General features: G+C 41.6%; 3 protein-coding genes across 4 annotated transcripts; 1 reads left to right on the forward strand and 2 right to left on the reverse strand.

Annotated features, from left to right (window-relative positions):
- Window positions 1-457: 457 nt before the first annotated feature.
- On the reverse strand, window positions 458-3,904 carry LOC111597427 (kinesin-like protein KIF23). Its single transcript, XM_023312125.2, has 6 exons — window positions 3,596-3,904; window positions 2,772-3,536; window positions 2,164-2,710; window positions 1,785-2,106; window positions 1,174-1,724; window positions 458-1,108 (listed from the first exon to the last, which is right to left on the reverse strand). The coding sequence occupies exons 1-6, from the start codon at window positions 3,604-3,606 to the stop codon at window positions 626-628; spliced, it is 2,679 nt and encodes an 892-aa protein (XP_023167893.1). The 5' UTR covers window positions 3,607-3,904; the 3' UTR covers window positions 458-625.
- Window positions 3,905-4,050: 146 nt separating this feature from the next.
- Window positions 4,051-6,931, reverse strand: LOC111597424 (sulfide:quinone oxidoreductase, mitochondrial). Its single transcript, XM_023312122.2, has 7 exons — window positions 6,659-6,931; window positions 5,642-5,747; window positions 5,341-5,565; window positions 5,081-5,281; window positions 4,814-5,023; window positions 4,556-4,742; window positions 4,051-4,459 (listed from the first exon to the last, which is right to left on the reverse strand). Exons 1-7 carry the CDS (start codon window positions 6,781-6,783, stop codon window positions 4,149-4,151), a joined length of 1,365 nt encoding a protein of 454 aa, XP_023167890.2. The 5' UTR covers window positions 6,784-6,931; the 3' UTR covers window positions 4,051-4,148.
- Window positions 6,932-9,499: 2,568 nt separating this feature from the next.
- Window positions 9,500-20,842, forward strand: LOC111597415 (neural/ectodermal development factor IMP-L2). 2 transcript variants are annotated; one of them, XM_023312110.2, is made up of 4 exons: window positions 9,500-9,715; window positions 18,863-19,171; window positions 19,243-19,743; window positions 19,981-20,842. In XM_023312110.2, the coding sequence occupies exons 1-4, from the start codon at window positions 9,710-9,712 to the stop codon at window positions 19,990-19,992; spliced, it is 828 nt and encodes a 275-aa protein (XP_023167878.2). In that variant the 5' UTR covers window positions 9,500-9,709; the 3' UTR covers window positions 19,993-20,842. The 2 variants fall into 2 exon arrangements, with proteins under 2 accessions (XP_023167878.2, XP_023167879.2); XM_023312111.2 differs by lacking the exon at window positions 9,500-9,715 and adding an exon at window positions 16,743-17,079.
- The last annotated feature ends 109 nt before the right edge of the window (window positions 20,843-20,951 follow it).

A 20,951-nucleotide genomic window follows, 5' to 3' on the forward strand; every position in this document is an offset into this window, starting at 1 on the left:
GCAGGAATAATTAAACCAAGAGTTAATAAAAACAAAAACAAACACAAAAAATGCATGGGCATGTGATTTTATTTTTGTTTTCTACCCAAAGTTTTTAATTTTTCTTGATAAGCGGTTAAAAATGAACGATAACGGCCAACGATGCGATCAGTCGACACATGATATACGATAAATTTAAACCGTTATTTGGGTTGGTGTAAATGGGGTATAAGCTATGTACATGCCGATTAATCTAAACAATTTATGATATACTTTATGGCAAAGATAATCGCAACAATAAATGCAGAAATTCTTAAATTGTTTGTTTTGTAGCTTTGTTTCATTCATACTTTCTTCATACTGCGACGACAAGCTGTTGTAGATGGGAAAGTGTCGGAACGCAACGTGAAGGACGAGAACCAGCTGGAGGCGGTATCACACACACATATATACACACGCAATCAAGTAAGACATTAAATTCTTAATTCTATAACTGACTTCTTTAATTGTGTTCGTGTACTTAAAACAAATCACTTCATTGATGATTCAACTTATAAATGGAGACTTAGTTATAATACATAACTGACTGGAAAGCAAAACATTTGATATAATGTTTTAAAAATACGTGTATGTTAGGGTATATCGTTTACATCTTGGACTTCTTGCTGCTGTGCCCCTCGATGCCCAAGTTGCAACGCGAAGCAACATCCTGTACGGATGTCAGGCCCGTGGTGCTCGTCGGTAAATGGCCACCAAACGCTGAGGCCGACAAATTGCCATTGCTTGGCCGTTTACGAGTGGGCGAATGGACGGGTGACTTTTGCTTTAGGCACTCAACATCATCGAATACCACTTGAGCACCACCACCGCAAGTGGGTATTACATTGCCTTTGTAGAGTTTCGTCTCCACATCGCCATCGGTGTCCGCCTCCTGGGCGACGAGACAATATTTGTTAGCTCCATGACCTGTTAACTCCTTCATGTCTGTTAGTTTCGTAACCGATTTGCGATTCTTCAGATATGGCTGCATAATGGTGCCAAGTGGCACGGGATTTGCGGCACGATGCTCCAGCCATTTGTCGCCGGCAGAGCGGGATCTGCGATGCCTATTATTGGCAGCTGCCAAGCCCTGTAAAAAGGAATATCAGTTGGAATTCAATTCTTATTTGTGCGGACCATCCACTACAATCTTACATGTCTCGGCGTTGAATAGATGTCTGTGCGTGTCGTTGGTGGTGCTGTGGACTCTGTGCGCGTGGTAAAGCCTCCGCGATCCTTGTCATTCAGCAGATTCTCTGAGCTCTGGGAACGCGGCAAACTGGGCACATCCTCGGATTGCAAAATATTGGAAACCAAACGCAATTTCTCGTCCTTGATGCGCATACGCTCCTGCATTTTGGCGCGTTGTTCGCGCAGTTTCATATCGAATTCACGTTTATTCTTATCCGATTCAACTGCCAGCTTTGAATTGTACTTCTTCTTTTGCTTCTCCTTCTCCTGCTCCTTTTGCGTAACCAGATGCTCCTGTTCGCTTAGCTTTTGGCTGAGCTCCTGGATCTGGCGCTCCCGTTTGCTTAGCGTGTTGTTTAGCACATCAATAGAGCTCTCATGTATGCGCACCTTGTTCTCCAAAGCGGCACTTCGTTCGCGTTCCTGTTTGTAGACAGCCTTCATAGAGGCCAACTCTGTGCGCAGCTGCAAATTGTCCCGATCCAGATTCATGAGCAGCTGACGAAAATTGTCACCTAACACAGAAATTGAGAATTTTTAAAGGTACTTCAGTGAAAAGGAGAGACCCAACCTACATTTAATGTCCATATTAGCGCGCAATTTGCGTCGCTTATCAATGCGCTGTTCCAGGTACTCCATTAGTTCCTGTATCTTGCATGCGGCCTCCGGACTGTCCATTTGATAGTGCGGAAAGTCGGCACCCAAGCTATAAACCAGACCCACGTCCATCTCTAAGTGCTTGGCCTCAGGTATGCCCAGTTCATTCAGATTGTTAACTGCAATCTTAAATAGTTTGTTAGCCTTGCGGCGACCGGGCGTAAGACCGAGATCTGGTTTCATTGGAGTGGCACGCGCTATTTGCACCTCTTGCGTCATTTCAGCAAACTTCATGACTTGCTGCGAATGAAAAAGAAGCTATAGATAATAGATAACAGGTGGACAAAGAGGATCTACCATATTCTCATCGTAGTCCTCAATGCGTGGATTGATGCAGACAATCATGGACACCTGGCCCTCGCCGTCAAAGTAGTTCTTGAACATGTGCGTGATCTTCGAGTCACGATATGGTATCTTCTTTGCGGGCACATTTGGAGCCAGCTGTTGATTTTCGCGCAGATATTCGAGGCAAGTTCGAAGTGTCATCAGCGAATTGTTAATGTTGCCAGCTTCGCGAAGACGTACGCCCGTGTTCTTCGTACGGGATGAGCGTTCACTGCCCGCTAAATCGACCAGTGACAGCTGGCTGACTGTGATCGTGTGCTTGTCCTGGATCACGCGTTCGCCTTGGCAATCGGTGGGCGCTTGGACAAGTCGAATATTGAATACTGAATGACTGCGACTCGACTCTGCATTAAGAATTGTGTTGCCCATGCGCTTGCGCTTTTGACCCATTTGAAAGACCTCGAGAGCATCCTCCACTGTCTTGACCTCCACTTCGGTAACGCCATGCACGAACATCTGATGATGAGCATCCTCACGTATGATTTTACACTGCAAGGATCTAGATTGAGATTGGCAGGATTAGCGGGAAATCTACAAATATAAATTAGGTAAAACAATACTTCTGCACGGCGGAATCCTCGAGCAGATCGTAGACACTATTGTTGTACATCTCCACATAGGTAATGAACACCGAGTACATGTTATCCTCGTCGAGCACGGTCAACGGCGTTGGCTCCACTGAGGCTTGTGATGCGATTTCTGAATCTGAATCCTTGCGTCGAAAGGCAAAACGACCGGCACCTGCAAATCTTTGATTCATCTCCTGTTGTCGCTCGAGCAGAGCATCCTCTTCCGAAAGTATCTCAAAGCCATTCAAGCGATCCGGCTTGAAGACAAACTTCTTTGCCTGATGGTCAGATATTGTGCGGAACAACAAATCTAGACAACGAGGCATTACTCCACGATGTCGCGAATTTCCCGTCATTGTGTAGGTTTTTCCGCTGCCAGTGACACCGTAGGTAAAGAGCAAACTATTCCGACCACGCACCAGATTCTCGACAAGCGGCTGGGCGACAGCCGTGAACACTTCTTGCTGATTGGCATCTGGCTGAAAGACATGGTTAAAGATGTATTGCAACTCGCGTTGAGCGCCATTTTGTTGCTTCTGATGATGCTGCAGCAGTTGATCCTGCGGAGTGAGCGCAATTGTGGTCGCATTCTTAACACGAAGGCAGGTCAAATCACCCTCCGATTGCAGTGGGCGCACACGGCAGAACACAGTCACCGGGTCCTGTTGTTTGTTGGACACGTCCCGCCGCTTCTCTGACTGCATTTGTCCCTGCATTTGGCGTGGTGTCTTGGGTACGCGCTGTGGAACACGGGCCCTGCGTGGCAACTGAGATCATATTTATCTACATCACATTTACTGCTATTTAGTACTTACATTGCTTTCATTTTGATAGATTTTATTATTTTATTACAGCCGCACTATTATTAAACCTGTCGAAATTTACTATACATTCAACGGAATCTTGGCTCGTTAGCTTCAAATGCTTGCGCCCACATAGACGCCACGCTTATTCTTCCTCTTATTTTCTGCAATTTGCGTTCGCTGCCAACTTCACGTGTCTCAAAACTGCGTACGGGGCAAAGTTGTATTTTCGATATATAATAAAATATATCTCCATCTGAATCAGGTTAAATTTATGATTTTAATTTATTAAACAAATGCTAATTGCACTTATTATCACAGTTTAAACTTTTAAGTATACAGTTTTTATGAAGTCATTGCCAGGCTACAGTTCTGCAAGTCATCTTCAATTATGTTAATTAACAGAGTGCTGTTAATTAACAGCAACTCAAATTGACGTTAAATTCAAATAATTTTTTTTCGTAGAATTTTCAATGTTTTAAATGCGTGTATTATAAAAGTTACAAAAAATAAGAGTTATTGCATTTGTAGATCATATGTTGTGGGTATTTTGAGAGAAACACCCTTATTTGCCGAATTTAAATACAGACAACAGATTACGCATGAGAGCAGGTCCGTTCCAGTATCCCGTTAACATTAGCTTCCAATAAAGCAGCGGCATGAAATCTTTCTTCATGATAAACATGGAATAGCGTTCCTTGTTCTGGGCCACTGGGAACGTCTCCAAAGGCGTCAAGCTATAATCGAACTCGGCCAATATCACGCTGTTATATCCAGTAACCAGAGGGCACGATGCATACCCATCATAGACGTCTTTAAGAGGCTTACCCTCTAGGGCTGAGATCATATTATGAAATACAACCGGTGACTGGGCAGCTAGGCGATAAGAAAAACATTTGTTAATTATGACTTAGCGGGAATCCTGTAGAGCCATCAATTTTGGTTTATTTATTCAGTCAGTCATTGTCTTACCTGCAGAGGCGGCAGTCTTGGAGTTGGGTGAACCAGATGAATCGCCTATGGCGAATACGTTCTGGTACTTTTTGTGCTGCAGTGTGGACTGGTCCACATCCACGAAGCCTGCCTCGTTGATGAGCTGCTTGCAGCGTGTCAAGGCGTCCGGCGCACTCATCGGCGGTACGGCGTGCAACATGGAGTACTAAGCAAAGAAAATTCCACATATTACAAAAGCTATACTATGTCTGAATATCTCCTCCAGCCTTTACTCACCTTCTCCTCAAAGCGTTCGCTGGGATTGTCCAAGTTCTCAAACACTGCAATGTCTTGACCGGGCTTGACCTCGATTAGATTGCGGCGTGTATTTACCGTTATGTTACGCTTCTTCACAATGGGCCAGAGAGCATCCGCGTAGTGCTTAACACCAAAGAGCACGGGCAGAGCCGTATTGTACTTCACATTTATGTTATTTCGCTTACCCAGCTGCAAAACAAATTTCGGACGGAGTTCTAGATTTACCTAGGCTTAATATAGGCTTACCTTGCGGAAATAGTGTTCCGCGATGTAGACAATCTTCTGTGGTGCACCCGGACACTTAACAGGGGACGATGGATACGTGAAGATGGCATCACCGCCTTGAATATTACGCAGGCAATCGTATACCCTGTCCACATACTTGGGCGAATAGATGGAGCACACTTTGCCATTGGGAATGGCCAGCGCCTCCTCCAGTCCGGGTATCTTAAAGAAAGCGCAGTTGGTTTACGGCGGAGTCTTCTTTAAGTTTCAGATTTGCTCACCTTATTGTAGTTCAGCTGGAGGCCTGTGGCTATCAGCAGCATATCGTACTTGATGGTGTTTCCGCCGGACGTCTTCACTGTATTGCTATCCGGATCGAATTCAACAGCCGCTTCCTGTAGCCACTTCGCTTTCTTGGGCAGCACCTCGGCCATGGACTTGTAAGAATGCTCCAGACGCTTCATGCCACCCCCAATTAGCGTGAACATCGGCTGATAATAATGTTTCTACGGGCAACACACGGTTGGGAGTAAGTCCATCTACTTGACTTGACAGAGGTAGCACAATTTAGGGCTTACGTACATCAGCGGGCTCCACGACGATCACCTTGTCCTTGCCCAACCGAGAGGAGAGCTTCGCAGCCAGAGCACAGCCTCCAGCGCCGCCGCCAACAACCAAAACTTTACATCTGCAAAGGGCGCAGATAGTTACATCAATATTCATGTGTAGCTATACATCATGTGCATACATCGCAAAATGAAATGATGCATAGATGAATTATCGTAGATGAATTAATATAAAAAGAGAGAGTGTGTCAATGGACAATGGCTAGGAGTTACATCACTAGATAGATTCATATGCATAGCTATACATCATGTGTATGTAGATTTATATGTATTCACATGCAGCAATACATCACCAGACGGACATACAAACGTGCATTTATATCTATCTATGAATAGACAGATTTAAATGAAAATTGTGTATCGCATACATCCATACAGATTGATATATATCTCTTTACATCACATATACACATCACATAGATACACATAAATGCTGACTGATGACCGAATAAATGAATATACATGTTTATGGATAAGTAAATGAATCGATATGCATCTATGCCTATCGATAAATTGTGTATGCATGTATATGTACATCAATCCGCATATATAGAGGAAAAGTTTTACTGCTTGAAGGGCTGCACCAAATTCGCAATCCAATCAATATACCCGATTCGACATTGTCCGCAGAATATAAACGAACATAAAAACGAAAGCTTCTGCCACAGCCAAAAAAAAATTGGTTTTGTTTTTGGCCTACGTGCTTAATTCCCTCGCCTTAATCATGCTAATTGTATTTGTTTTATAGATATGTCTATATATATAGATAAACATAAATACACACACACACACATATAAATATATATATATAAAATATACTATATAACTGTGCATTTGCATATATAATAATACACAGAGGCTCTGCAAACTTTACGATCCTCTTGGGACCTGTTTGTCATTACTTATTAGCGCTAATCCTCCATGGGGGGTGTGGCAGAGCGAAATTTAAAACAAGAAAAAAAACGAAACTTACTCGTGTTTGTCGTAAAGTGTTTGGCTGGCCGAAAGATTCCGGTGAAGCAAGCGCTCGCTGAAGCTGCGCGTGGCCAAGAGCTTGGCCTGTCTAAGGGCCAACGGGAGGCAAATGTAAGAGGTCATGGTGTATGCACACTCAAGAGTATATTAGATCATACGATCGACAACTTGTTGCTTATTAAACAAATAATTATTGGAGATACAGTTGAGAACGAGCTGCGCGAATTTACTTGTTCCAACGACGTCCAACTGACGACTGGCGGCGAGTGGCGAATTGAAGCGAAAGCAAACATCAAAGCTTGATTAGCACATCGTTCGAAACACCCAAAGCAAATGGTTAGTATGAACGGCGCAAACGGGATATACGCAAAAGAAATAGAAAACAATAATAGAAAAATAAACAAGTATAAACATGTATTTCATCACAAACGGTTTTTGTGACACTAGAATTTCAGCCACAGATATATTTGTATGTTAATTATGCATGTTTATCGCGTGTGGCCGGCGGGCTCCACAAATTTTTTTTACTAGTGTATGCTGTTAACCTTGAATGAGCTTTGGTTACACGTGTTGCAGTTATTGATGCGTACATAGCGTTGAAAGCTCAAAACAAATGAAAGCTTGTTTAAGAACTGGCATACAGCGCTGCCCGTATATATAGATACATTCATAGTGAGTATTAAAAGGGCATAAGAACTAGATTTCTTAGTTGAAATAAAAATTGAATAAAATTGGCAAGCTTTAAACATTGACTTACAATTTAAGATAAGAGACCAGCCTTTAATTTTGTAGCATACTTTTAGGTCAGGTTTAGTCAGCAATATTCTATGGATATAAGTTTACTATAAAAAAAACCTTAAATTATTAATAACTAAATTATTAATAACAAAATTAGTTTTTAAGCTTAGGGAGCAGGTTTTTGAGAAATTTGATACATTTTTTTCTATTATTCTGAGAAACTAAAGCAAACAAATTGATTTCGATTTGACCTGATGAAATGTGAAATATTTGGTTCATTTACTAGTTCAGTCAGTTCAATAGTTCATAAATAGCCATACCAGAAAGCACAGCTCTTCAACTACTAGTGGAATTACTCAAAGGAACACATGGTTCATGAATTATGAACGGTTTTGTTCACTGAGCACATGCGAGAGTCTTAACTGATCTAGTTCATTAACTCATCGTAATATCGTGAACTTATTCTCTACTCTAAAATAAATGAATATTTGCTTCACTTAAAAAGGTTCAAGATATTGAAAGCGTGACCAATTGCCTGCTGCAGTTCTTAACTGTAACACATCCCACACACACACACACGCACCATAAGTGTGGCTATACATACATAGGCTATGCAGCAATGGCGGCCCCTAAAAGTATGACTCACTTTTGTTTTCTGAACGAGCAACATTTGCAAAGGGAAGTGGCTTAGTGTTGGCTAACGTGCAATTGTTAGTGTTGGCTAGCAGACGTAGCTGTGTGGGGTTCATGGCTGCGTATCGATGTGATTAGCTAAATTAATTTGAGCCACAGACAAACAGAAATAAGCAAAATAGAAGCAATTGCTGTTGTTGTATTTAATTACGCCCTGCTGCTGATCTAATTGTGTAGGGAGCATTGTCGTCCCTGTCTCAATGTGTGGGCCAAACGCAGCGGCGGTATCAATTGGAGACAAGCTGGCTAAATACAAATGAAGCCCTATTGTTGGCCAAATTGGCTAAAAAAAGGCAAATGCGTGGGCGAAGTTAACATATACAATTGAGCGTGTGAGTGTGTATGTGTTTGTCACAACAGGCGAGCTGCGCAGTTGCCAAGCACCGTCCCTTGATTAGCAGCTTATTATGATGATTACCAAAGTCGAAGAAGTAGAAGTAGAAGAAGAAGATACGCCGCAATTATTGTGTGACAGAAGTCAGAAGTTGCCTACTGAGTGCCTAGCAGCAACCCCCACCCCCAACTACTGCCTACTCTACGGACCAGCTTAAAGTGCAACTCGATTTGAATTTAACGGTTTCGCCGAGTGCATTTCAATTTATAGCACATAGAATCAATTAAAGCACAGCTGCGACCAGCACACACACACACTCATATATATACATAAATACATATGCAAATATTGTAGATCCGGTCTGCCAGGTGACGTCTGTGCGTCTGTCTAACTCCTGACCAATCAAAATGCTCACGCACTCAAATCCTCAGCAAGAGGGGAGGGGTGGGGAGAGAGAGAGAGAAGGAAGAGAGGCTTCAAGTTGCAACTGCCTTAACCAGATTGCGGCAGCTAATATAAGTGGAAAAAGCAGCGAATTCCAGCTGGAAAGTTGCAAAATGTTGAGTGAAGACAAAGGAGGAGGGAGGGGGAGGTCAACATTGCTTTAATTATGTATGTCAACCGATCCACATTTAACTAGCTGCGTGCGTCTGCTGTCAACTGTACCTAAATTATGTATGTATTAAGGTTAGCTAACAAATGAAATGCATACGAATATTAATGTGAAAAAAGATAATTTGAAATAAATTTGCATTCAATTTTTCAATCGAAGGAATAGCAGCAGCAGCGATAGCAGCAAAAACGAACGCCCACAAAGAGACACACACAAATATACATGCAAGAGCAGCTACAAGCAAACTCGAGCACACACACATACACACACACACGAACGCACACAGCGCAACGAATGGGAGAAGAAGCAGGCGAAGGCGAAGGCGACAGGCGTCGTCCATACTGTTAATATTGCCGAATGGTCGCCAATCTGTTGTCGCTGTGTGTGACGAACGGCACTTGTTGATTTCGGTGATATAAAAGCATCGATGCTCAACCTTTCGCCGCACAGTATATCACATCACTAGCCATCGAGTCACATCTCCAATCGTACCAAGCGAGCCAGAACCAAACAAAAAAACCAACAAAAAAAAACAGAACTGAAGAGAACAATAAAAAGTTTAGTAGAGCCAACAATCTCAAAGGAACGCTGAAAGTGTTTGCGGAAAAGTGAAAAGTGAGCGAATCAAGTGTTGAAAATCTTTCGCAAGAATCACTGCCAATTACAGCGAAATGCAGGTAGGCTTTTTATCACACTTATTAAATTAGGTAAATTAATCATATTTATTTATGGTCTTGAGCTCTTTATCAATTTCGAGCTGATTTCTATTGACTCACGGCGGGCACCTGACACCTGTGTCACCGAATCACCTGTGTATCACCTGTCTAGCCCACTGTAACTCTGATTTACGCACTTAACAGCCTATCAGCAAAATATGCATCAATTAACACATTTCATATGCGTTATAAAGTGTTAGAAATGGGGTATATTAGCTTTTGATAACCGATTTATCTTCTTTTTTTGAAACATCTTAAAACTTAAACTAAAACTTAATTTACCTAGAAGAGTATTCAGCTTGAAGGTACTGTGTTATAATAACAGTATACGTATAAGTATGTTATAATATAAGAGTCCCTATCCCTATATAAGAGTCAGCCTGTGTGACAGTTGACTATGAATTCGCCTACTTCTAAGCTGTTATATGATTGATATATATTGTTATAATTTGTTGTATTTGTTATATTTTATACATATATATTTTTTACGCACATTCCAATTTTTAGTTTTGATTATGAATATTGTTATGTATTTCTGACTTGCTAATTTGACTTCTAACAGTATTTCTGGGGTTACCTTCTCTTCTGCTTAGTATACCCGCTCTTCTATTAATTCCTAAGTGATGTTTTAAATTTTTATATATATTTGTATATATAGATAAATATATATTAGATATAAATATTAGATTCAATTAGATTCGGTTTTTGTCGGTTCGAATTGGCATAAAATCGTGATTTATTCATTTTAATCTCTATTTTAATGATATAATGCGAAATCTAAGGAAATTTGGAAGTAAAAAGTTTATCACAGCTCTTTAAATCCGTTATAGATATCAGTTGGACTATGTGTAAATTCCAATTGCAGTGTTTTGCGTAAGCGAAAGAGAGATAGGCAGTCAGAGATTAGCATAACTAGCCTAAGTCTAAATATGATTGTATAAGACTAGAAGAGACTCACATGTATGCATATGTATAAGAGCAGTAAATATGGATTTAATCCAATCAGAAGATGTATGCTATTCGATTCACGCGTATAACAGTAGTGCAAGGACAGCCGCCGGCAAGTCTGCCGAGAATCTGATGCACGACGATTCTGATATGATTTTGTGTTTATGTTGGATTCGGCTTGGGGATCGTATAAAAAGAATTCTTCTTGCATGACTTGGGTTCTCAAGTGAATTCGATGCGACGGAATTATGCTTTAATGTATCTGCAGCATAAACAAAATCAAATCCATTTATAAGCAAATACAAACAGGAAAAAACCGAGATATAGGAAAAATAAACTTTTTAACTGGGAATCTTTTAGGGTTTTGCAGCAAATATTATTTTTTTTTTGCAAATCTCTTATTTGGATTGCAATACTATTAAAGAAGAAAGAAATAACAAAATATTCGACACTCTGACATTTAACGTTGAATTAAAAGCGATTTGAAATCGAATTTGAAGATGATATTATATTTAAAACGCTGCTAATTGGAGCTTTACAATTGATGAGTCAGTCCAATTGGAACGGGGTCTACGTGCGGCCAGAGACATGCACGCAGAATTCGCCACACCGAACGTTGAGCTGGTCACGCAGCCGCAGCCGCAGCTGCAGTCGAAGTCGGCGTCTCTGTTACTGTCGCAGCTGCCGTTGCAAGTAGCGAGTCGCCGGTCGAAATCAATTCAAAACCAATTAATAATCAGATCGCTTTGTAATAAATTGCAATTCATTTAATAATATAAAAGCAACCTAAGCAAAAAAAAAAAAAAAACAAAAAGTTGAAGGCAAAAAGCGCAATGAAATATGTACATATGGAATGATCAAAGCGGGCACTGTACGATTGGAGGTGACGGCGAAGCTGGGCGAGCGGGCGAAATGCGTCAGAGCTATTGGGTGGGGTAGGCAGTCGAAAAGCGAGCGAGAGCGCGGGGGGGCCAATCAACGGCATTCGCTTTGGCAATCATTTTTTTGCATTCACCGCATTTGCATTTGCCAGCGATCAAGAGCGAAAGATAGGCACGCCAAGAGTACGCAAAGAAGAGAAAGAGCGGACAGCAATGCTGGAACAAATATGTCGCTCTTTCGAGCACACACTGTGTGTGTGTGTGTGTATGTGGGTAGCCGAATGTGAGTCGCTGTGGCTATTTACGCTGGGCAAGACGAGCCCCCTTGTTGTTAAATGAGCCAAGGGAGTGGGCGCGGGAGCGGTGGATTTTCATGGGACGTGACACACACATACACATGCAGTCAATTATGCTTCTATCGAAACAATGAGAAGAGAATTTCATATATATTTATATGTGTGTGTGTATTGATAAACAATGTCAATTAGGAGAAATTGTTAATTGTCTGGCATTTGCCGCGCTTGGCCCTGTCCTCGATGTATGTGTGTGTCGCTATGTATCTGTGTGTGTGCGGCAACGAGCCCCTTTTTTTATTATTTTCTGAATAAACACTCATACATAATTGTTTTTTAAGCTCTATTGAACTGTGTGTTGATAAAAGCGGAAAGTTGAAAACATCTACAGACGTCATCAGATCTATAAGTGGAAATGATTTTATTGTTTTTCTTTTCAGCAAATAAAAATAAAAAAATGTGAAACTATTTCGACGGCTTGCTAGAACGAATTAGAATCAGGAGAATTTAAGTCAAAATAGAACTCTTATAAATCATTTTAATTAGAGCTGATTAAATATGCCAGTTGCCAGCTCTGACGTACCTCAATTTACTAATGCAGCATGGAAAGTGTTATACTTGAAGCATTAATTTCTTTTATGTTAAACCTAATCTTGGTTGTCTTTTGGGTAATGCCACCTGCCATGCGCGATGACTCAGCGCAACAGCTTAACACGCACGGACACGCACGCAGCATGGGAGCGAGCGAGTGAGACAAGGGCAAGGGCTTATGGGTTATGCTCGGCTTTACCGTTCAAACGCGCTCAACTGCAAGCGCAGCGACTGCGCTGCCGACGTTGTGTGTGTGTGCGGCGTAGAAATGGCTGATGCAATCGTCGAACTGAATTGGGTGAGAGTCGGAGTCGCTCGGAGTCGGCTGCTTCGGTGGTGGTCGGACGGCACTACTTTGGTGTTGGTATTGATGATGGGTGCTCACAACTCAGTTGCACAACTCAACAAAAGGTACCCAAAGACATAGCACGCACACATACATGCACACAGTTCAATTTATGCGCGCAAAGAATGCAAGGGAAGCAGAACGCACACACAAATACACACAGGCACACTTATCCATATAACAGCTAAGCAAATACAAACGCGCAGCCATAGCACACTCCATAGGTTAATTGATAAATTACACAGGCTTATGCATACGTGTATGTATGTGTGCTATTGAGGAAGTGCTCGCGTTTTCTAGATACATATTGTTACACGTACAATTTATATTTTTTTAGTTAATGCTAATGGCACTCACAATCGCAACAATTATCGTTAATTGTAGTTCATTTCGACGAAAAATTTTCCATATCCAAAAAAAATGAAACAAAATTATGAGAAATAAAAGTGGTTTCATAAATTTTCCATTACAACTGCTTTTATACACCAATGCACAGACACATTCATACATATGTACAGCAAGCATGCGTGGCTGTGTAATTGTGTTATACGTCGCCGAATTCGAAGATCTTATGTGTGCACAACTATTATACTTGAAAGGGAAATTTGAAAATGTCCGTCAAGTTAAGAAGTAACGTATATTCAAATGCAGAGCCTCAGGTCGAGGTCGCTTAACGCTGTTGCTAAGCGCACTTTTTTGACTTTATCAGACAGCAAAGAAGAAGAAGAAGTAGAGAAAAAATGCTACATTGGCAACGGCACAGAATTTGTGGCATGCACATGAATTTTCTCACGTCGCCAGCCGGGTGTAGATATGTATATATACATATATATATATATATATGTATGTGTGTCCGTGTAGACGATTTGAACAACCTGCAATTCACATGCCTGCACACATGTACATTTGTGTGTGTGTGTATGTGTGACTTGTCTTGGCAGTTGCATGTTGCACTATCTTTTCCCCGAACTGCATATCTCTCTATCTGTCTGTCCCTGTCTCTGGCTGTCTGTCTGTCCGTCTGTTTGCTGACTTTGAATGAGTCGAATGAGTCTCAGCCCAGTTCCGGTGGCCGTTGCCCGTTAATTAGCAGAAATACGCAAACATAGACGGCAAAGCGAGCTCTTTTAGCCATTTTTTTTGTACGTTTTGTATCTTTTTAACTATTTTTTTTGTCCCTCTTCTGATAGTTAGCCGGGTGTGCATCTTTCTACCAGCATTCGTTGCATTTGCCATGATGCAATAATTGGGGCCAACAAAATAATGGCGAAATGCTACGATCAGACGATCAAACAATTAGACGATCGCACGATCGTTCGATCGTATGATTCGCTCAGTTTTCGACCTTTCTCATTTCTAGGAAATTGTATCTTTTTCTTTCTTCTTTTTTGGAGGGTAGTAAATTGATGTTTTGTCGCGTTCAACTGATTGCCGATCGGTACCAAGCGGTGCCAAGGCCTATGAATATGTATCGCATCTTTGGGCTACACTGCTCGAAATAGTTAGCTGGAAAGGTATGTTTTCTTGTTATACATATAGATATTTTCCAGAAAGAAGTTCATTTTTATAAGACAAACACATTTATAAAAGCAATTTGCCCCTAATGATTACTTTACATCGAATATTTCCCATATTAAAACCCCTTTTCATATGCCAACAATAGTTATTTTAATAATTTCCCACTGAATGTCCCTCTAACATTAAATAAAATGGCGCTATGCTCTACGATATGCGTAACTGTTATACTAACTTAAGAAAGCAATCTAGGGAAGCAAAGCATTTCGAATGAGTGCAGCTGTTATACTATGCGCATGCATAACTGTTATACTGTGCGTAACAGCGCGTACAGTTTGCATCCGTATTGCTAGTGCGTGCGCTTTTCCTGGAACGTCATCTCGTCGATCACGTCGAATCTCGTCCAGCGGCCGCATCGTTAATTGAATCGATATGGAAATGGCGTTTGATCTAGTAATCGATCTAATGCAGTTACGTCAAATCTGTTACGTTGGCAGCTCGTTACGTTGTCTCGCCTTTGAGCTCTGCCGTTTGCCGTCAGAAGGGCACGAGATCAATTCGCCACAGCTGCAGCAATTTACTTGATTTCAATTGAGTTTCGCTTTGTCAGCTGCCAAATGTGGGAGTAGAGCAGCGAATGGGGCGAGATGGTGCAATGAATATGTATACATATATATCACATATGTATAGTTATATGTACATATACACATTGCTTGTCGACTTTGCCGACAAATGAATAAAACTAGTCAGAGCTAGCTAGTTGATGCGGCGAGAATACCAACCCCGGGCACCAGTTCTGGCTGCCGCCCAGCAACAGGCACAGCAGCTGCCCCGCCGGCCACCAGATCCAACGGATCCACCAGACCCACTCTGAACCACACGTAACTAGCAGTACAGCGGAAAGCGAACACGCGATCTGTTGCTGTGGCTGTTGCTGCCAGTCTGTCTGCCATTGTGCCTGTTCCCCTCCAACTGCTCTCTCCTCTCTCACTCTCGCTCTCTCGCTCTGCCTATCTGCCAGCTTCCACTCGGGCTACAAGTTTCGCTGTCCCCCTCCCACTCGCTGGCCCCCGCTTACATTTGTGGTTTCTGCCCTCAACCGAACGAACACAGCAGACAAACTGGCACTCACTTGATTGCAATGAATCAACAGTGTTGAGGAGCAGCGGAGCAGCGTGAGTGGGGTGCTGCAGCAAGGGGGCGTGGCGTGTCGGGTCGCGGCGAATGGAACCTTGCAGCGTTGAGCTGTTTCTCGCCTGGACAGCGGTTGCTGCCGTTTAAAAGCCATGTCGCCAGGCACGTACAAATACGGTAGAAAGAAGCAGCACAAGAATTGCTACACTGCAAGAAAAGTAAATGGAACTTAGCTAAAAATAAAGGCTGTGATTGCATATCAAATTAAAGTAGACTCTAAATGCGGTTGTAATTACTTACATATTTACAAATTGACTAGCAAAGGTGTAGATATATTTCTCTCAGTGTACTTACGGCTCACATTTAAATTCTTGTCGTTGTCAACTGGTTTCGCTCTGCTCCCCCACCCCCAGCTCAGCCGCATTGAGTCAAGGGTAAAACAACTATTGGCTAGGAATTGAAAGTGCGACGGGTCATTCCCATGTGGAACTGTACCTCTACTCGTTGGAAGTTCAGTCCATTCCAGTCCGAGCTTAGTCTATGGAAAGTTTTCGCGCCGCTGCAATTGTCGCCCAGCGCAGCTCAAACTGCATTCAAATAGCCAACAGATCAAATGATATATGAACTGTTCTTTAAATTCGTTCCGGCTCCGATAATTGTGAATGCGGTGCTCATCTTGTGTGTGTGCGTGTGTTATAGCTCCCGACGAAGTGTGTTCGTCCCGAACTAAAATAACCGAAGTGCAGACAGCAATACGAAGGGCACAACGGCGAACGCGAGTGTGTGAGAACGAGAGCGCGAGAGCGAGTTGAAGAAAGAGCGTAATGCGTGTCGACGGCGACGCTCTGCTCGGCTCTGGTCTGCTTCGGTCTGGCGCGCATATAAAAATGAAGTCGGCTGCGTAGCCAAATCAGTTCTGTGACAGTTTTCAGCTGTTGAACACAACTTAAGTGTGCGCCCCGCAATTCGCTGCAACGTTGACCGCTTTCTGACCGATCAAAAAAAAAAAAAAAGAAAATCAAAGCCTACCTTGACTTGTAATGTCGATGAACCGTGCGTCTTATAAAGAGTGCCGCGTCAAGAAACCACAATTAGTTACAGTTGCCAAGGAGTCGTGCTGAAGCCCCGCCCCCTCGTTCCACACCTTTTAACTCTTCTATTCTGAGACGAATGTGCCCAAGCTTTGAGCTGGACATACGCTACGATTGAAGCTAAGTCGAAGTCGAAGACGCACACGTTTTTCACTACGCTCCGGAACCGGAACAAGAACGATAGAATCAGCTCGCAGGCGCCGTTGCGTTGCGTTGCAAAATAAAGAAAAACAATCAAAATTTCACCAAAACTAAGCTGCAAAGCTACCAAAACGGCACACCGCGCCGACTCTATGTCATTGCTAACTCAATTGCTGCTGAATTTCAATCAAAAGGCCCAATTCCGCAGCCAGCACAACTTAGAGCTGATAAACTCCTTCATAACATAACAAAAAGTTGTCAAATCCGAGCAGCTCGCGCCTTCAATCAAAAGACGCGAACGCCAAACGTTTCTAAACGCCGCCCACTTAGGGAGAAAATCGCAAACATTTTTTACCGGAAGAGAAAAAAGAAATCAAATCAAAAGGTGAGTCAAACACAGCCCAAGCCATTAAATATCTAGCGATACGACGAAAAACCAATTTCATCAACATTCAAATAGACGACGAACGAATTCGAAGAAAAATAAATCACATATTCAGCCATTCAGCGAATCAGCAAAAAGCCCCATTGTCGAAGGGCAAATCGAGTCAAAAATCTGATGCAACATTTGCCAGCAAATCGCCAGACGTCACACTCTATATAAAGAGAGAGAGACTATAGAGCTATGCGTACCGAATTGAATAACTTAATTGGTCACGCCCTTGTCGAGCACTCGGTTAGGGTATATGCGAACGGTATGCTCGGCCTGGCTAATTGTGCTCGGCCTTTGATCCATGGCGCGTGGGCGCGTTCCACAAGGAGCTGACGTCACAACACAAAAAATGTGATTTCGATTTTCAATTCTTGTCTGGGTTTTTTCTTCCATTTTTTTCGATATTTGTTTTTTTTTTTTGATCCACTTAAGTGTTGCTGCCTACGTGAGCTCTTTGTCCACAATTTATCATCGTTTGTTCTATTTCGGTGTCCCCAGACCGCGTGATATTGTGAAATTGTGAAATGGCTAGTCGATCGCTGGGAAAATCTTCATTAGCTAGGGGTTGATCGTGCTTCTCGTAAGGATCTCTTTAGCTTGAAGTGAAAAAATAGATATTTCGACTATATTCTGGATAAGTTTTGCTAATCATCAAAATAAGTCTGAATAATATTTAAAATATTTTTGAAATTAATCAAGTGAATTTAATATTTTTCAAATTACTTTAGCGTGAGTTTTCTACAACTGAATTTAAATTATTTTACCAATATTTTTTCAATCTAAACTAAAACAGTTAAACTATTTCTTTTTTCATTTTTCAATACTTTTTCAATTTATTGTATTGAATTTTTTTAAATTATATTATTCTATATAATCATTTATTTTTTATTAAATTGTAAAAATCCTTTAAATATTTTTGAAACAAATTTTAAGCACTTGAAGACAATTTAAAATTAACAAAATATTAATTAACAAAATATTTCAACTAAATTAAATTAAACGTGTCTGCTAGAAGGCTCGAACCCGGGTCCTCATACTTATAAAGCGCGCATCCTGTCACTAAGCCGCTAGTGTGAAAGAGACAGAAACAAAGCCAAGTTGAATTTCGTTTGAATTAAGCGAATCTTACTTAAACTGATGAAATTCTTGTATAAAACAAAAAACCGAAATGTGAAACGATTTTAAGTTAAATTTAAAATGCAAATGAAATGAAAAAATGCAAAGACAGCTAAATTATTGAGCTTTAATAATGTGATTTAATTGTGGAATTGAGTTGAGCAGGAAATTGATAAATTTATTCGAATTAAATGAAATTTCGAAATATTTTGAACTTGTGGGAATAATTTAAAAAAAAACACTAGGAAAACAAATTTCTAGAATTGTAAGCCTATATATATAATGCATACAGATCTACAAATACTCTGATAATATAACAAGATATTATGCAAACGTCTGCTGGTGCAGTCGTGGCTCGCTGCGTGAACACTCGATTCACGATTCGCGCTTCGATTCTTATCGAGCGCCTCCGTCCGTTCGCTTGGTATCAGGCGACATTGTGATTTATAGCCTCGGATTTAGCCCGGCGTAACGGACTTGGCACATAGCTGATAACTGCAGCGATGCTCCAATGATGATTGCGGGTTTATTAACCTATATTATAAGTGAAATGATATTGAACTTTGAACCTCGCTTCTATCACTAAGCCACGCCTCTCTCGCCTCTCCTCTGATTGCAGAAAATGAACTTAAATCTGTGCGCTATAGCGCTGCTGCTGTTTGGCAGCCTCTCGGGCGCCCAGAGTCGCGCCGTGGACATCGTGGACGATAGCAACGATGTGGACAATTCCATTGAGACGGAGGAGGCGCCGCAGTCCCAATCGAAGCATCACAATCGCGCCTTCGAGGACGATTGGCTGAAGTTCACCAAAACGCCACCAACCAAGATGCAACAGGCGCCCGGCGCCACCCTCGAGATCGCCTGCGAAATGATGGGCTCCCAGGTGCCGAGCATCCAATGGATTGTCGGCCATATGCCACTCTCCGAGGTAGGTCCCACAAGCCCAACCCCAGTCACCCTTCCCTCGAACCCCTTAGCTCAACTCCGCTCTCTCCTCAGATCGATAACCTGGAATCGAACTCGATCACGGAGTATGCGCCCTCGGCGATTGTTCGTGTGCGTTCCGTGCACATTGTCGATCATATGCTGAGCGAGCCGAGAATCTACACGTGCATTGGCCGCACTGGCTCCAAGACCATCTATGCCAGCACCGTGGTGCATCCCGCGCACGCGGACCAGGAGCTGGGCAGCCTGATTGTGCCCGAGAAGCAGTACCAGGGCCCGCAGAAGCCGCGCATCATCTACACCGAGAAAACCCATCTGGATCTGATGGGCTCGACCATCATGCTGCCCTGCAAGGTGCACGCCCGCCCACATGCCAAGATCACCTGGAGGAACAACGAGGACAAGGAAATCGTGCAGAGCCATCGCTTCAAGGTCCTGCCCACCGGAGACCTGCTCATCGCTGATCTCAAGTGGGAGGATATGGGCAACTACAAGTGCATAGCGCACAACGCTGTGGGCCGAGACTCAGCTGATACCTTCGTATATCCCGTACTTGTAAGTATCGATAAACACATCGAGTAATCGATAAATACTTTGTCCGATTAATCGATAAACATGTTATGCAATATAATATCCAAATTGCTAGCTAGAAAATCTTTAAAAGTCCAATCACGTGCATATTTGATCGGAACTACTCATTTGATAACCATAAATCGATTTATCGATAACACTTTATAACCGCATATTACCATCAATGCTAACTCGATCTTTCCCCACTTGCTTCCATTGCAGAAAGAAGACTAAAGATTCCACCCAAGGCTATTCGATTGGACATTTTAGTTAGTTAGATAGATCAAATGCCTTTGAAGATGCGCGAAAGACAAAAACAAACTGAAAAATAGGAAAAAAAAAATACAAAAAAAATGAAGAAGAAAAGAAAGCTTAAGTTTAAGTTAACTCTAGAATCTAATGCCGGCTTAGACTTTAATGTTTTTAATACTTTCTTTGTTTAATTTCTTCCACCTCGAATTAGTTACGAATATTATTTTTAATGGTATTTGATTAGGTTCTTGTATCTAATATAGCATTTGCTTATTTCTTCAATTTTAGCTTTTAGTTGTTCAGGTAAACATGCATCGTTTATAAGTAGAAATGTTTGTTCCTAACTATATCAGGCAAGACACTAGTTAACGATATTAATTGCCCCGTTACTTAATATATATGTATATCTATACGTATATAATGTGGCTATCAGCCAGAAGTGAACTACCACTAAGACATCAATCCACACAATCCACCAATACCCTATAGGCAGCTCGAATTCAGCCTGTTCACGAAATTATGAATTCACGAATTCACTTGTTCACGAATTGTCCTGTTCACGCATTCGCGAAATCAGTCTTTTTCTCGAATTCACGAATTCACGCTTTCTCATATCCACAAAAGTTATTTATTGAACCCGCATCGTGCATATTTATATACATCCATCTATAAGCATCCAAGAGAAGAAAGAAAAGTATTCACTGAGGTTAACAGAACAGTTTTTATATAATATATAGATACACACACATAAGTATACACACACATAGAAGCCCCACATCAGTTTACGAAGTGTTGCCCCTTAATATTATGTTTTATGTTTTATATTAAGCTAATTGAACTGAATTATGGTTTTTTTACATTATACATTTAAATATTATATTATTGAATTTAAAGTGTTTGTTTTTTGAATAAATACACAACAATAATTAAAAGAAAACTTT

This window comes from Drosophila hydei, unplaced genomic scaffold (assembly GCF_003285905.1).
Source record: "Drosophila hydei strain 15085-1641.00,03,60 unplaced genomic scaffold, DhydRS2 tig00000243-arrow-arrow-pilon, whole genome shotgun sequence".
Classification (NCBI taxonomy): Eukaryota; Metazoa; Arthropoda; class Insecta; order Diptera; family Drosophilidae; genus Drosophila; species Drosophila hydei.

Bases quoted from the DNA above. Each gene is read 5' to 3' on its own strand.
- LOC111597427 (XM_023312125.2), bottom strand. The intron at 2,711-2,771 runs GTATTGTTTTAC...ATCTCAATCTAG, and splicing joins GAGGATTCCGCCGTGCAGAA to ATCCTTGCAGTGTAAAATCA. The intron at 2,107-2,163 runs GTAGATCCTCTT...TTTCATTCGCAG, and splicing joins AGGACTACGATGAGAATATG to CAAGTCATGAAGTTTGCTGA.
- LOC111597424 (XM_023312122.2), bottom strand. From the start codon at position 6,783: ATGACCTCTTACATTTGCCTCCCGTTGGCCCTTAGACAGGCCAAGCTC. The intron at 5,024-5,080 runs GTAAGCCTATAT...TTTGTTTTGCAG, and splicing joins CGGAACACTATTTCCGCAAG to CTGGGTAAGCGAAATAACAT. The intron at 4,743-4,813 runs GTGAGTAAAGGC...TTCTTTGCTTAG, and splicing joins GCGAACGCTTTGAGGAGAAG to TACTCCATGTTGCACGCCGT.
- LOC111597415 (XM_023312110.2), top strand. The intron at 19,172-19,242 runs GTAGGTCCCACA...CTCTCTCCTCAG, and splicing joins GCCATATGCCACTCTCCGAG to ATCGATAACCTGGAATCGAA.